Genomic DNA, 14,505 nt, shown 5'->3' with positions numbered 1-14,505 from the left:
TACTATTTTTAGATTGTCTGTTGATTTGTAAATTTTAAAGAAGAAAAATTAATTACACTTTATGTCAATCCTTTTACTACGTATGGTAAAACCTGCTACAGTATTTCGGTTTAGATTAGATAGATTTTATTATAATTAATTAATTAACTAATCATTAATTATTATTATTAGTATTCTCTAGATTTATCTTTGTCTTTATTATAGATATATTTAAATAATTGAAACAATTATTACAATTTTGGTGAGCACCTGAAGCAGCAAAGTGGAGTTTACGAGGCTGAGAAAGGGCGCATTCTTAGTTGTTATGATTAATTATATAAATACTGTAATTTCATTTTTAATTATTAAATTGAACAAAAAATAAAATTTTAAATAAACAAATAATTAGTATAATTTATGTATTATTACGTAATCGGTAGGTTGAAGATTTATATTATTAATTAAATTAATAATTATTTTAACAGTTACATTTTTATTTTATTATGATACTGAAGTTAGCCGACGTCTAATTATTTTTTCAGTCATAAATTATAAAAATAAAATATTTTTTAAAATTGCAACTATAGTTTTTTTCTACATGTGCATTTTTTTAATTTTTTGTAATTGATTTATTGAAAAAAAATCGGAAAATTGTTAATTGTCTACTAACTTGAAGACCATTCTTTTATTTAAGGGGGGAAATGGGTCTGAGATAAAAAAAAAGAGCATATTTTTGTGATTTTTTTTTTCAGAGTACGTTCGTTATTAAAATTATTAAAATTTGGGACACTATTAAGCATCATTTCAAGAATATTCTGCTAGATTTTCATTAAAAAATATTTAAAAATAAGCCAGTGGTAGTGGGAAGAGACGAGTCACAAAAAAAAGTCTCCATGCTATAGGCAGGATAACTCATGACTGCTTCATTTGAAATCAAAAAACCAAAAAGATTTTTTTGGTACATAAGTTTATCTTAGATTTGAACGAAGGATTTTTTTTTCAATAACTACTTATGTCTCTCCCCACTACCATTGGCTTATTTTTCAATATTTTTTTTATGAAAATTTAGCAGAATATTCTTGGAATGATACTTAATAATGTCACAAATTTCAAAAATTTGAATAAAGAACGTACTCTGATAAAAAAAATCACAAAAATAGCCTTATTTTTTTGTATCTCAGATCCCTTCTCCCCTTAACACCGAAAATCGTGATTGTTATAAATTTAAAATATAAATTATAGATATATGTAAATTTCCATGCGGACGTTTACTTGATGTCTTCCTCAACATTTCACCTACCGATTCATTATCAATATTATATTTAAAAATAAGTTTTTTTTGTTTTATCAGAACAACTTATTATTTTTTTCTGCAATACTGAATCAAACATTCTTTCATCTATTAATAATTAATGATAATAATTATATGATAATAGTAATGTAAATTAATATTTATATATATACATATAAATATATATATATATATACATACATATACATATATATTTTTTTTTCTCGCCAGTTGTGAATATATGTTAATTAAAAATCAAGCAGTACACGTGTTATCGTGCTTTTATCAAATTATTTCTTTAAAAAAAAAAATTAATTGAAAATGAGTGAGAATTTAAATTTAGATAAAAATTTAAATAATTGCACAAGACATACGATTTGTACGACAAAAATATTTATACTGTATACATACTCTGCAAAATAAATATAAATATATATTCACTCAGTTGATGGTAAAAAAATCGATTTTGTTATAAATTAATTATCATAAAAAAAACTAAATTGTACAGCATAAATTTAAAAGTTTATTTTTCTTTATTTTTAAATTGCATTGTAATATTTAACGTAATTATAAATTTTAATTTACATTAAAAAAAATGTTTGGCGAATGTAAATGAGTCGACAAATCACTAAGGTCTTTAAATTTAAATAATAATAAATAAATAATATAGAATAATTGTCAAACAGTCTGCTCTATATGTAAACATCTAGTGTTATGTTTAGAATTTTGTATGAAGAAATAACAAAATCATAAATTAAAAATAAAGTAGTTTTAGATTTATCTACTGTCAATATGTAGAGATAAATAAATATGTGTATAATAATGCTTACACATAAAAAAAAAACAATTTAAAAAAATGGATTAGTATGATCGTATAATTTTTAGATAATAAAATAATTATTAATTTTTAAAGTACTGTTCTATAACTCGGGCTTTACTTATTTTCAAAGAGCAATTATCCAATATTATTTATCTTCCTTCTATTAATTTTATCAATGAGCGTTCAGTAATTTTTACATTTTCAAATGACTTTCTTACGTCACTTTCCGCGGCAATAATTATTTAAATTAATGAATACAGAATTTGAAAATTTAAAATACGTGTTTGAAGCTGTCATAACATTCAAAATAAAAATTAAAAATCACGACAATTAAAATTCAAATAATTCCCGCGAATTCGCAAAAGCGCGCCATCTGATGACGTCTGTCGCAATTTAGACCAGATCGCTAGAAATTGTGACCGAGTAATCATATTTTTTTTATTGTTACTAAAAAACATGTTTATCACGTTATCAACATTACAAAGTCTTCAAAAACTCATAATAATTAATTACTCTATTAGTATTTAATAAAAAAAATAATAATAATGCTTTTTACATGGTGATTAGACTTGTAATTTATTAAAAGGTAAGTAACAGCCAGAGACCAAGTTCGTAATTTATAATAAAATATTTTTTTTTTCGGCGTTATATATTTAAATAACATAAATTTTGAATAATTATTTATTATTAATAATTAATGTGCTGGATAATAAATTTATTGAGAAAACGGATAAACTATTTTTGGATGTATGTCAGTGGTTTGTTGGAGATGATTATTTTTTGATCTCTCAATCCACTGAAGTCTGCACCAAAATCTCAGAGTTATAAAATAAAAAATTTCAACAACTGAAAGAAAACTGAACCCCATAAATAATCCAAGAAGACCTCCGGTGTTTGCTGTAAAAAAAAAAATATTGAGTAACAATGACAGCTAAAGAAAGTAATCAATAACTTAATTAGTATATAATTAATGAGGACAACTATGACAACTTACATAAAAATTCAATAAATCCAAACAGTTCACTTTTTACATACTTTGGAAATTGAGAATCAACGAAAAACAAATGAACTACTGCCATATTTTGTCTGCAATCAAGGTAACAATTTAAACGAATTTATAATTATCAGTGACGTTTTATCACAACTTAAATATCAGCCAGTAATTACAGAACATCAATTAGACAACTTACTTGAAATATTTTTTACTGTGTTTGATAAACGATTCGTCGACGTAAAATGTCGATGTGAGTGCGCTATGTGACATCGTGAACTCGTAATTTATTTCAAAGCAACCTGGCCAGCAGTTGCAGCTAGGGCTGAATAAAATAATTTAGAAAATAACAAAAATATATTTCGTAATGATTAGATATGAATTATTATTTAAATTACATCTCAGTAACGTTAAGCTTATCAGCAGCTGCTTCATCATCATAAAGTTTTTTTTCCATTAGTCGTCTGGCATCATTAGCGCACTGGTCATCTTTTTTGCCACAGATCGGAGTATTTGCTGACTCTGCAAAGACAATCCATTAAATTAAAAACTAATCATGTATAATAATATTTTAAAACGGGAAAATAATTTACTTGGCATGTAGTACTGCACGCAGTCGCAAATTTTTTGAGTGAAATTTGCCTCGCACTCTAGAAGACAATTCCGCTGGGTATAAGTACGATAGTACTTGAGTTTACGTTCAGTATTAAAAAAACACTTTCTTTTTTTCCGAGGAATACCGAGAATAGACAGACTCGCTGTGTTGATACGGGGTGTGATTACAATACGAGTCTCTTCTCCAGGACTGATCGCGAAACCAAAATCAGCCATTTTTGGAGTCTCCACAGGATTATGAAGAAGTAATTTGAAACCTACACTGGCTGTTGATGAGCAGTAATACTCTCGTACATCTGTATCGAGAACTAGAGTAAGTCCGTAATATTTTCCAGCTCCATAAGGCCGCCATGGCTGAGTTTCTGGATGCACACTGTCATTGTATCCAGTTTCTGGTTTCCAATCCATCGAAGTGTATGGAAATGTTATGTTGAGATCAGACCACTCTTGACTTTAAATACAAAACATCATCAGCAAATGTATCTTACGGAATTTAAATAATTTTCAGTAATTTATAAACATACGGATTGTAGAACATGAAATTCCGATGGACTGAATTAAAGTTACAGCACATTCCTTCGTCTGTCATCGTTGGATTGAATATTCTTTCACATTCCGTGATGTTTCCATGCCATTGGCAATGATGCAGCATCTCATTACAGGGTTGCGATACCTTGTAGACATTTAAATTATTTATTTTTATCAACTAATTTATTATTTTATTTACAAAAGCCAGTAATAGGTCACTGGGAATACAAACAATACGTTTGATAGCAAGTAATAAATTATGGTATCAATTTAGGTATCACAGCCGTGTGCCAAAAGTATACATACAGAATTACACTAAATTCTTTTAAATATCAGATGACATTATTTTCTAGTGAAACTGACAGATGCTAAGACGGAAGTTGATTATAATAAAAAATATTATATAAATTACATTTATCATAAACCGCAGGACGTTGCTCCAATCAGCAGATCCAAAGACTTCATTTACCTCTGATGTATTTCTGAAGTTGCAAATATCTTCTAGCAAAAGTTGATCCAGACTATCGTTTCTATAAAATATTTATCATCCATTATCTATTAGATTTAAAATAATACAGCGACGAAACTAATAATAATAATAATAATAATTAATGAGCAACTACGTGACTACCCGACTGTCAAATTTATAAAATATGATTTGAATTTGACTGTTTATTAAAGTCTCTACTCTGAAATTAACTCTAGAATCTTATGTGTACTTTTATTATCATCACAATTCAAGAAGACAAATCTCAATTAACTCGCAAACTTATTGATTTCGATGATTATATCATCAGGTTCTAAAAAAAATCTACATGGTCAATTTTTTTTTATTAGTCTACAATATTTTCTTTTCACTGATAGCAAATTAAATTTTTAAATTTTTATTATCAGAAGACATGAAGGAGTTGATTTTTCTTATTCTCTTTTAATTACATATAAGGTAAGACTCGATTAGGGATTACCCGATTAGGGAACTAGTACTCGATCACTCATGTATTTGTATATATATTCGACATTTTATCAAATATAGATATACACATACATGGAGTGATCAGGTACTAGGTCTTACCTTATAATAGTTGTATATTTTCAGTCATATTTACTGTCAGAATAATTAAAATATCAATTTATTTAAGACGCGTTTCCATTTAATTCTCTGTTCGCGGATGAACGGTACTATCCTTGAATTTATCAAAAAATAGAAGTGCACCACTAGTTCATAGAGTAAAGCATCGGGTCTGTCTTCATTTTGTGTTCAAGGCTTTTATTTCAGAGAAAAGTTTGCTCAAAATTATCTGATACGTTTTAAAAAAAAATACAATCGTTTTTTTTTCCCGCGTAATTTAAATGTAATTCAAATAATAGATAAATTTATTTATCAATACTTGGTAATAAAAAAGAGTTTGTCATGAAAACATTAACTAATTTTATCAGATATATCTGGAAGAAAATTTTCCTCATTTTCTTAACAACATAGATAATAAATAATAATGATAATAATAATCAATAGTGATTGGTACCCATTATTAATGCGATCCGCTTCACTCTTCTTTGCATTATTCATATTGCAGATTGTAACCGAGGGAAATGGAAACTCTTCGAATGATACTGGCTCAGGATTCATTGAGATAATAATCGGTGATGATAACCACTTGGAATATAAATTCCATATAAAATACGCTGCACTGAGAAAAGCACATGCGAATGCACAGATCCAGAATAATCTTTATTTAAATAAAATAATATTATTTAAAATAATAATAAATTGTATTGAATGATTTTAATTTAAATTACTTTTCAATTATTGACACACATGGATCTCCAAGATAACGAAGACCATGTAGAGTACTATTGGAACAATATTGTTCAATGAATGAATTTAATTTTATTTTTCTGAAGCACATTTGAATTTTATCTTTGTGAGATAGTGAATTATTTTTATCATCATCTCGCGTCCATGTATTTTTACGGACTGGAACATTTTTGTCGACATCAGCAATCTGTCTATGTTATTAAGTAATTAAACATGGGTATAATTATTTGATAACAATTAATATCATTACCTTTGGAAATGAATTTGGTTGAAGTTTCAATGCATTAAGACGAGAGCCGTTGAATCCTTCAAAACGCTGAGTAACTTTGTATGGATTTTGTAAATGCACAGTATTAAGTGTAAACGTTTCATCATTTTCCGTTAACTCTTGTGAAAAATTACGTGATTTTCTCATATAAATTTCCGAACTCATCGTATCTATTTTAAAAACTCCCGGGGGATTTGAATCATGAGCAAGAGCAGTTGGATTATCTGAGGGTAAAAAAATACACCTGACACTGAGTGAGGTCGCGATTATTTCTTCACTTGCATCAACTTTCATTTAATCGCGATAACAAATTCTATTTAATAATAAATATATGTAAATACAGTATGTACTTATTGTGGACGAAATAATTGACAGTGTTGGGAGAGTAATAGCAGAGTGATCATCTGTGATAATATTTGTTGTCAATTAACGTCATAAAAAATTGACGAGTCGCGTGATATTATAATGTAAAGCTCAACAAATTTATGTTACGAGTACGGGCTTACTTCAAGAGCTTTTTAAATTTTTCCATCGGCACTAGACCTTGATGACGGTAACTAACACAGTCACTGTTAATGATAACAGTTTTTTTCCATCAGTTACTAGACCTAACGCAACCTGAAAGCTTGACTTTTGCGTCAATTAATTTTTATTGTTTATTTTTCTGTTACTCATTATCATACTATCAATAACAAACACTATAAATAAAATGACATTCCAAAAGTTTTGTTTACTATAGATCATAAAAATGATTGTTATGTTTACTTTTTTTTATGTTATATTTTTATGAATTCAATGTGTTAGGTCACGTAAGGAAATTAATTGAAATTATTTAATAGAGTAATTTTTTACACGAGATGTACACAGAAAAAACTAGAAGAAATTTCTTGCGCCAAAAATTATTTTTTTCTGTGTAGAGATCGATTAAATTTTTTTTTTTGCGAAGTTCTGTCCGTAGGTGGTGTAATAAAATGTTTACTTTATTTTTCATTTGGTTCGTGATCAAGTTCCATCTATCAGAAATTATTAAACTGCTCATTAAACATTTACTTAATAGCAATAGTTCAGTTACTATTTTTTGCGTGCATCTATACTGATCTTATAAAATGCTAACTGATAAAAGCTTGTCCACGTCATTTTTCTTTATCAATCGATTAAAAAAACATTTTTAATTATCTACTTCATATTTATGGAAAATGAGGTGTTAGGCTTAAAAATACAACTTCCAAAAAATTTCAAATTGATATTACTTTTGTAAATTATAATTAAAATTATAACTAAGCCTTTGAAAGTTAAATTTTAATTTATTTTTTATCGTTTGAATTATTTATAATTTAAAATAAATTTATTTTTCCCGCCTTTTTTTCCAATATTTCAAAGTAAATGTGTAAAGTAAATAAAGTGGTTTATTATTCCAGATTCAAAATGTCAGAGGAGATTGACAAGACAAAATGTAAAAAGGAGAAAGAAGAGAAAGAGGACAAGGATGGAGACTTGGACCCAACAGAGCAATTGCTTGATCGATTGCCAGATTCGGCCACAACAATGTGGGAGATACCACAAATATATGAGTTCCTCTGTCTGGCAAAATCCAGCTTGCACATTCAGCATTTGTCGATGTATGAAATGGAACGAATGCTTTTGATACCACGTGTCTCAAAACAGTTATCGAGCATCATGACTTGTCTCTTGAGTCCATCCTTGCCGCGGTCAAAACTCAAAAAAATACCTCTGATGCCGTACGAATTCTGGACAAATTATCTGCTAGCTCACAAAGTTGCTCAGTGGTACAAAGTTTACCAAAGTAAAGACCAAGACTCGGTAAAAGTATTTGAAGCAATCGGAGTCGAGCCTGAATTTTGGGAAATATTTCCTGAAGTTTCGACAATTGGAGATCGTGATTTTGAAGAATTTAATTTGAAACAACGTGTATGGCTTCTTAAAACTGTTTGTGATACTCTTATGCATTCGAAAAAATCTCTGCAAGAAGAAGTGTCTAATCGATACTTGGATGGTGAGAGTGAAAAGTTACTGGGTCGCGACCGTTACGGTACGCGTTATATATATTTTCCAATTTTCCTGGACAATGATCTTAGAATATACAAACACTGTATGAATAATAAAGTATTTTTGAATGTAGTGCCTGTAAAAGCTAAATTTAAACTTCAGACAACGCGAGTGAGAAAAAAACGCCGGGAAAGAAGACGAACAAACCGGTGGAAAAATGGTAATTTGCCTACGCGGTCTAGAAAGCGCGCGGTATCAATTAAAAAAGTAAATGATAATATAAATAATAGTACAAATAATGATAATGGTAATGGTAATGATAACAATATGATAGAAGAAAATGATAATAATATGATAGAAGAAAATGATAACAATATGGTAGAAGAAAATGATAACAATATGGCAGAAGAAAATGAAAATAAAGAAGTAAATATAAATAGTAATGATAGTAATAATAAGAATGATGATTCTAATGTAGAGTTAAATGTAGATGTAAATAAGAAAGTTGATTTATCAAAAGAAGATACACCAGTTGAACAAGAGGCTGTAGAGCCGCCAGCGGAAGATGAGCCAATAAAACCAGAGGAAACTAACGAGACTGAAGAAGCGATGACGAGGATTGACGATAAACCCCCGGTGGATGACGAACTAAATGAATGTTCGGTACGAGACGACGTGTCCAGCAGCTCAAAGACTGACGATGAGAAAATAAATGAGATGTTGTCGAGTAACGTGAGTGTGAGCAAAGAAAACAATTGCACGGGATCTAAGAGCGACGATGAAAAGTTGATCGAAACCCAGACGCACGCTGACGGCGATAATCAACCTGACAATCAAGCGCTCGATCCCGCAGATCCTGCTCCGGAAGACGAGAGTAAGGAAATTAAGTTCAAAGATGAGGATGATAACAAGCAAGAGCTGGATGATGATGAGTCTCTGGAAGACAATTTATGTCAAAGTGCAATTGAGGACGATAGTAAGACTGGAAATGTTGAGACTTGTAAGAAAAACATGGAAAACTTTAAAAATATTCTCGCGGATTTAAAGGGATCAAAGTTTCAACTTGTTGCTGATAGTATTGATTCTCTCAGGGATTTAATTTCTGATCTTTATATTCAGAATTCATTGAAACCTCATGTAAGTTAACGAAATAAATATTTTTAAAATTACTCTTGTGCTTTTAATGTTGAGTTATTTTTTTCAGCAACCCGTAAGATGTGAGATGCTTTTAATTAGCAAGATGCAGGCATTACTTGACTCTCTTAAATCAAAGGAGTCGGTACTTAAAGAATCAGCGGCTTCATCAAGAGCTAAGCTACTGAGTGAGAAGAAAAATTATGATCTAGGGTAATAAACTATTGCTATTATTATTAATTTATTTATTTATTAATTAAAATTAATTTTTATATTTTATTATTGCGCATTAACAGAATAACTGAGCTTGACGACTCTCTAATTGATGGCACTCGTACTTCCAATTCATGGGTACTCGGTTCTCAAGGTTGTCCTCTGCTCTCATACAGCGATACGATACTCCAGCGGCTGCTACAAGACGAGGATATTGAAAAAGATAAAACTAAAATAAAAGAAGAAAGCGATAAAGACGAATCAGATAACGATACAAGAGATGGTATTTTTTTTTAAATCATTACTAATTTAAAAAAATAATCTTTTATTGTCTAATTACAATTACAGAGCCTGAGACAAGAAGAGTATTAAGAGCAAGAGGAGTTTCTTCATACATTGAACCTTTTTCATCTGATTCAGACAGTGGGTCAAGTAACTATGAAGACTGGGTAGGGTTTGAGTCCGTTGATCCAGCAACTGGAATTCACATCACACCTTCGCCTCTCCAAATCCCCGCTAAAACACGTCTAGCAAATGAGCAGTCAGATGCGACGGATTCTGATAAAGATTGGATCCTACCTAGTCGCCGCAAGCGAAAACGCAAACGATCATCACCCAGCAAACGGTCAAAGCCACCAGCCAGTAGAATGCAAAATATAAGAGCTGACATGAGTACGCCCGAGATGACTCCAGAGTCCAAGGACCCGGTCTCTGATCCTGTCGCGCCGGCACCAGTTCCCGATCCAATAATCAATAACAATGGTCTTTTGACTTCTATTAAAATTGAAAGCGTTCATTCGGTGCTGGACATAAAGGAAGAAGGACCAATAATAGACAGTCAACCTGACCCAGTTCCCTCTGGGATGCAGCAAAATTATGTATTAGTAAACACAGGAAATGGACCAGTAAATTACGTGGTTATGCCACCGGAAAATCCATCAGTCGTCCCTCAATCTCCGATGATTTCAGTCGTTCCTCAAGTACCAATGCACTCAGGATATTATATGCCCAATCCACCAGGTTATCTGATGCCCAATCCGCCAATGTCGAACCACATCCACCCGTACGGCGAGCCCTCAAACCTACAGATGAATCAGCATATGATGATCCAGCAGAATCAAAATTACATGACTCCGCAGAATAATTATATGCCTTATCACCAGATGAGAGCGCCACCAATGTGTTCCACCCGGTACCAAGGACCAATGATTAATCAACCTATCAGAATAGGTATGGAACGATCACTACCTCGTGTTGTCCAGAACAGACCAATCAACCTTCCTCCCCGTCCTCGTCATCCTGAAGGCGCAGTAATCAGAAGCACTGTACCCTTCCGGCCTAATTATCGTCCAGTAGCACCAGCACCGCGACCTCGTATCATGGGCCCGCGGATTCCCAACAGCCATCAGCAACCTAGAGCCAACCAACCACGACCTATGATGCAAAAGACAAATCAACCTAAAACTAAGACCACATCACTGATTGTCCTCAGCGACAGTGACGATGAAATAGAAATGATCATCACTGAAAAACCTACAGCTACTGCGACAACTCCACAGAAACAAGGACAAAAAAATAATGCAGTGATGCAAAAGAAAGTTATTAATAGAAATAATAATAGCAATACTGCTGCTCCAAAAGCTTCTGCTCCCGGTCAGGTAACGAATAAAAGCGGACTGACACCGCAAATTATTGAGCGCATGAATCAAGGCGGTATATCAATTACTCCCGTTAAACCTAAGTCACCAGCTAAAACATCTCCGATTTCGGCAACCCAACTTGTCGTCGTTGTCAATGAAACCGGAAGCCATTACGCACTCGCACTTCCCAATGGCAGCAAATTAATACTCACTCCTGAACAGGTTGCACAGATACGGGCTTCCAATGGTGGTAAGCTAATACTATAGTTATAGTTATTAAAATATTTTATAAAAAATATATATATTAAATTTATTCACCGTTTACGATTATTATTTTTATAATTATAATAAATTATGTATACATATTTTTAATTACGCAACTTGTCTATACATAAATATAATGTGTAAATATTAATATTATTATCATAATCGATAAATTTATATATTATTCACAAGTTTATGTAATATTTATAATTAACTATAATTTATAATTAGCTAAAGGTTTATTGTTTTTAAATTTCATAAATCACTTTGTGATTTTATTATTTTTTTTATAATTAGTGTCCTTTGAATCTATAAATTTTGATAATCTGGTACCATTGTATGGGGTATCGCTGTTAGGTGGGTGAAGGCGCATCTAAAAAAAAACATATATATATGTAGACATATATATATTCATAAGAATATTTTAGTTATATTAATATATCAAAATTTTTGGCAATTAAATTCTAATTTTAAGCTGACGAAATTAATATTATTTATTATCATATAGTTAAACTATTAATTATAAAATCATCACTAAAAATACATCACAAATTTCATGATGAATAAATTTGTAAATTATTTAATAAATCTTAAACCGATTACGTACCATGTGATAGAATCCATAAATTAAAATTCCATTTGATTTAAAAATTAAAAAATTATTTATTTGAACTGTTTTGTGCATGAATTCATAAAATTACTAATGAGTTTTAAAAATCTAATTACCCAGGTATACGTACAATTATAAATAATATGGACATTGGCAATGATTAATAAATTTTAATTGTTACTGCGTTAATTATAAAGCTTTTTTTTTTATAAATTATAATAAGATATTGTAATTAATATTAGTGATTGTAATTATTGATATCAGATTTAGATTATTAAAATATAATTGAGTAATCAGTTTGATAACCGTTTAGTTTTAAAAAAATTATTGTAAAACCTTTCTATACTTGTAGATATAACTGTATGTTAATTTATTATTAATTAATTAATTAATTAATTAATCATTCAATATTAGATGATACTCAAATTATCTGACGTTTAGTAATTTTTAAATTTTTTTTCAAAATGACAAATGATAAAAAAAATATTTTAAAAAATTGCAAGAGACAGAAGAAAATTCAAATTAAAAAATGATTTTAAATGAAGCCATTAAATTTTTTTATTAAAAATATTTCAGATTTAAAATTTCTTATAAGAAAAAACTAAAATATTTCTATAAGTTATTTTTTCTCAATGAATTTGTCGAAAAAAAACCAAAAATTTTTTACTGTCTTCTAACTTGAGTATCATCAATAATAGTAGTAATTAGCGTGATATATATATACGCGTAATTATTAGTTTGGATGATTTGCCCATTAGCTTTAGCTTTAGTGTATAATGTATCGTGTTATCCCGTATATAGATGACGATGAATAGCAGTATATAGCGTCATGAATATTCATCTATTTGTCGGTGTACTCGTTGTCGATCGGCTCGTTTTCTTTTTCCATTTTTTTCAGTCGTTTCTGAAATTCAAAACCAACACCATCAGTTATTACAAGCAATTGCAATAATAAATCTTAAGCTGGATCACGTCTGCTGTTTTTTATCCTCCATCTTTTTTTTAATTATTAAAATTATTTATATTCAAATTACCACCTCTTAATATATATATTTATATTTATACTACAAATTACTCACCATAATTCTGTACTTCTCTTTACAAGCGTACTCTGTTTCGTCAACGTCATTATAGCAATCACTTTTATAGTCTTCAGGAATGGGCCCGCCTTCAAATTGGCATAATCTTGACAGTGGTTTTGCTTTGACAATCATTTTTTCAAATCCCGCGGGTTTGTGTTGCGGGCAATAAAATACATCAGGTGTATTTTTATCAAATACAATACTTTTTCTCATCATATCCCCAGCATTTACGGCAACAATTATACTCTTTAGAAAACAATTACACAATTTTTTTTAAATTATTCAGATTTCGTAACGCACTTTTAAATAAACAACAAAGTAATTAAAATTTTTAATTGTACTTACGATAAGAACAATTGCAGCAAGTACTCGAACACCTGTTTATTTTTCAACCAACAAACAAACAAACAAATAAATTAAATTACTAATTAAAAAAAATCAATTTTTAAAAATTATCAGCCATCTTGATTTATTTAACTCAATAAATTAAAGAAAAATCTTGTAAAAAAAATAATAAGCGGATGTGAAAAGAAAGTTATGATTTTATAACTTTTTAACTGGCTCACAGTTCACATATTATATTAAATGTATATAGTATTTTTAGTGTGTCTTTTTAAATTTTTGAATTTAAAAGAGCAATCCAATTAAAACTTACCCATCTCTTCGGAAAAATGTATCCGTTGATACGGACCGGAAATTGGTATTAAAAAAAAAGTTTTTTAAGGAAATGATAAGTTTTGAATACTGAGTATCACACCTGCAATCACCTGGTAACTTAAAGAGTCTGTGTGTGTCTGAGACTTGACTTGAATCCAGCGATCGCGTCCTTGTGCAGCGGGCACGAAAAATAAGTGGGAGAAAGGTGCCGTTACCAGTTTAAAAGTTATTACAACCGAGATATATAACAAATATTTTACAATAAAACGCGATATGAGATAAAAAATATCTAATACCGTCGCCTTGATACAATTTCCACTCTATTTTAAATTCAAATACTTCAATAGAATGCCCATTAAAAAATTGTTGCCTTTTACTGAGCTAAAAATAAAAAACTTCTCAGTGAGATTCAAATAATAATAAAAAAAAAAGTGACTCACTTTTTAATGACAGAATAAAAAAACATTTATGGTAAGCAGAGGAAGAGATGTAGGCTGTAGGTGTCATGTGGGTTTTCTTCATGCATCGTAGTTGAAGATGTTCATATTGTATCACATGAATTGAGATTCGAATGAGACCGTAATAGGCAA

General features: G+C 30.0%; 3 protein-coding genes across 7 annotated transcripts; 1 reads left to right on the top strand and 2 right to left on the bottom strand.

Annotated features, from left to right (window-relative positions):
• Positions 1-2,497: 2,497 nt before the first annotated feature.
• On the top strand, positions 2,498-11,576 carry LOC103570056 (uncharacterized). 4 transcript variants are annotated; one of them, XM_053742376.1, is made up of 5 exons: positions 2,498-2,676; positions 7,727-9,452; positions 9,520-9,662; positions 9,746-9,945; positions 10,011-11,576. In XM_053742376.1, exons 2-5 carry the CDS (start codon positions 7,734-7,736, stop codon positions 11,567-11,569), a joined length of 3,621 nt encoding a protein of 1,206 aa, XP_053598351.1. In that variant the 5' UTR covers positions 2,498-2,676; positions 7,727-7,733; the 3' UTR covers positions 11,570-11,576. The 4 variants fall into 4 exon arrangements, with proteins under 4 accessions (XP_053598351.1, XP_053598353.1, XP_053598350.1 ...); XM_053742378.1 differs by lacking the exon at positions 2,498-2,676 and adding an exon at positions 3,142-3,187; XM_053742375.1 differs by lacking the exon at positions 2,498-2,676 and adding an exon at positions 3,921-4,009.
• Positions 2,694-4,547, bottom strand: LOC103569943 (pickpocket protein 28). Its single transcript, XM_008547504.3, has 6 exons — positions 4,221-4,547; positions 3,675-4,147; positions 3,480-3,603; positions 3,281-3,406; positions 3,085-3,176; positions 2,694-2,987 (listed from the first exon to the last, which is right to left on the bottom strand). Exons 1-6 carry the CDS (start codon positions 4,346-4,348, stop codon positions 2,806-2,808), a joined length of 1,125 nt encoding a protein of 374 aa, XP_008545726.2. The 5' UTR covers positions 4,349-4,547; the 3' UTR covers positions 2,694-2,805.
• Positions 11,577-11,716: 140 nt separating the features above from the next.
• Positions 11,717-14,277, bottom strand: LOC103569944 (uncharacterized). 2 transcript variants are annotated; one of them, XM_008547505.2, is made up of 4 exons: positions 13,914-14,277; positions 13,604-13,635; positions 13,256-13,504; positions 11,717-11,939 (listed from the first exon to the last, which is right to left on the bottom strand). In XM_008547505.2, exons 1-4 carry the CDS (start codon positions 13,915-13,917, stop codon positions 11,829-11,831), a joined length of 396 nt encoding a protein of 131 aa, XP_008545727.1. In that variant the 5' UTR covers positions 13,918-14,277; the 3' UTR covers positions 11,717-11,828. The 2 variants fall into 2 exon arrangements, with proteins under 2 accessions (XP_008545727.1, XP_008545728.1); XM_008547506.3 differs by lacking the exon at positions 11,717-11,939 and adding an exon at positions 12,472-13,080 and having other exon boundaries at positions 13,914-14,257.
• Positions 14,278-14,505: the final 228 nt, after the last annotated feature.

This window comes from Microplitis demolitor, chromosome 10, assembly GCF_026212275.2.
Source record: "Microplitis demolitor isolate Queensland-Clemson2020A chromosome 10, iyMicDemo2.1a, whole genome shotgun sequence".
NCBI lineage: Eukaryota > Metazoa > Arthropoda > Insecta > Hymenoptera > Braconidae > Microplitis > Microplitis demolitor.
Note: the sequence above shows the minus strand (reverse complement) of the source record. Positions and strands in the feature narration are given on the sequence as shown.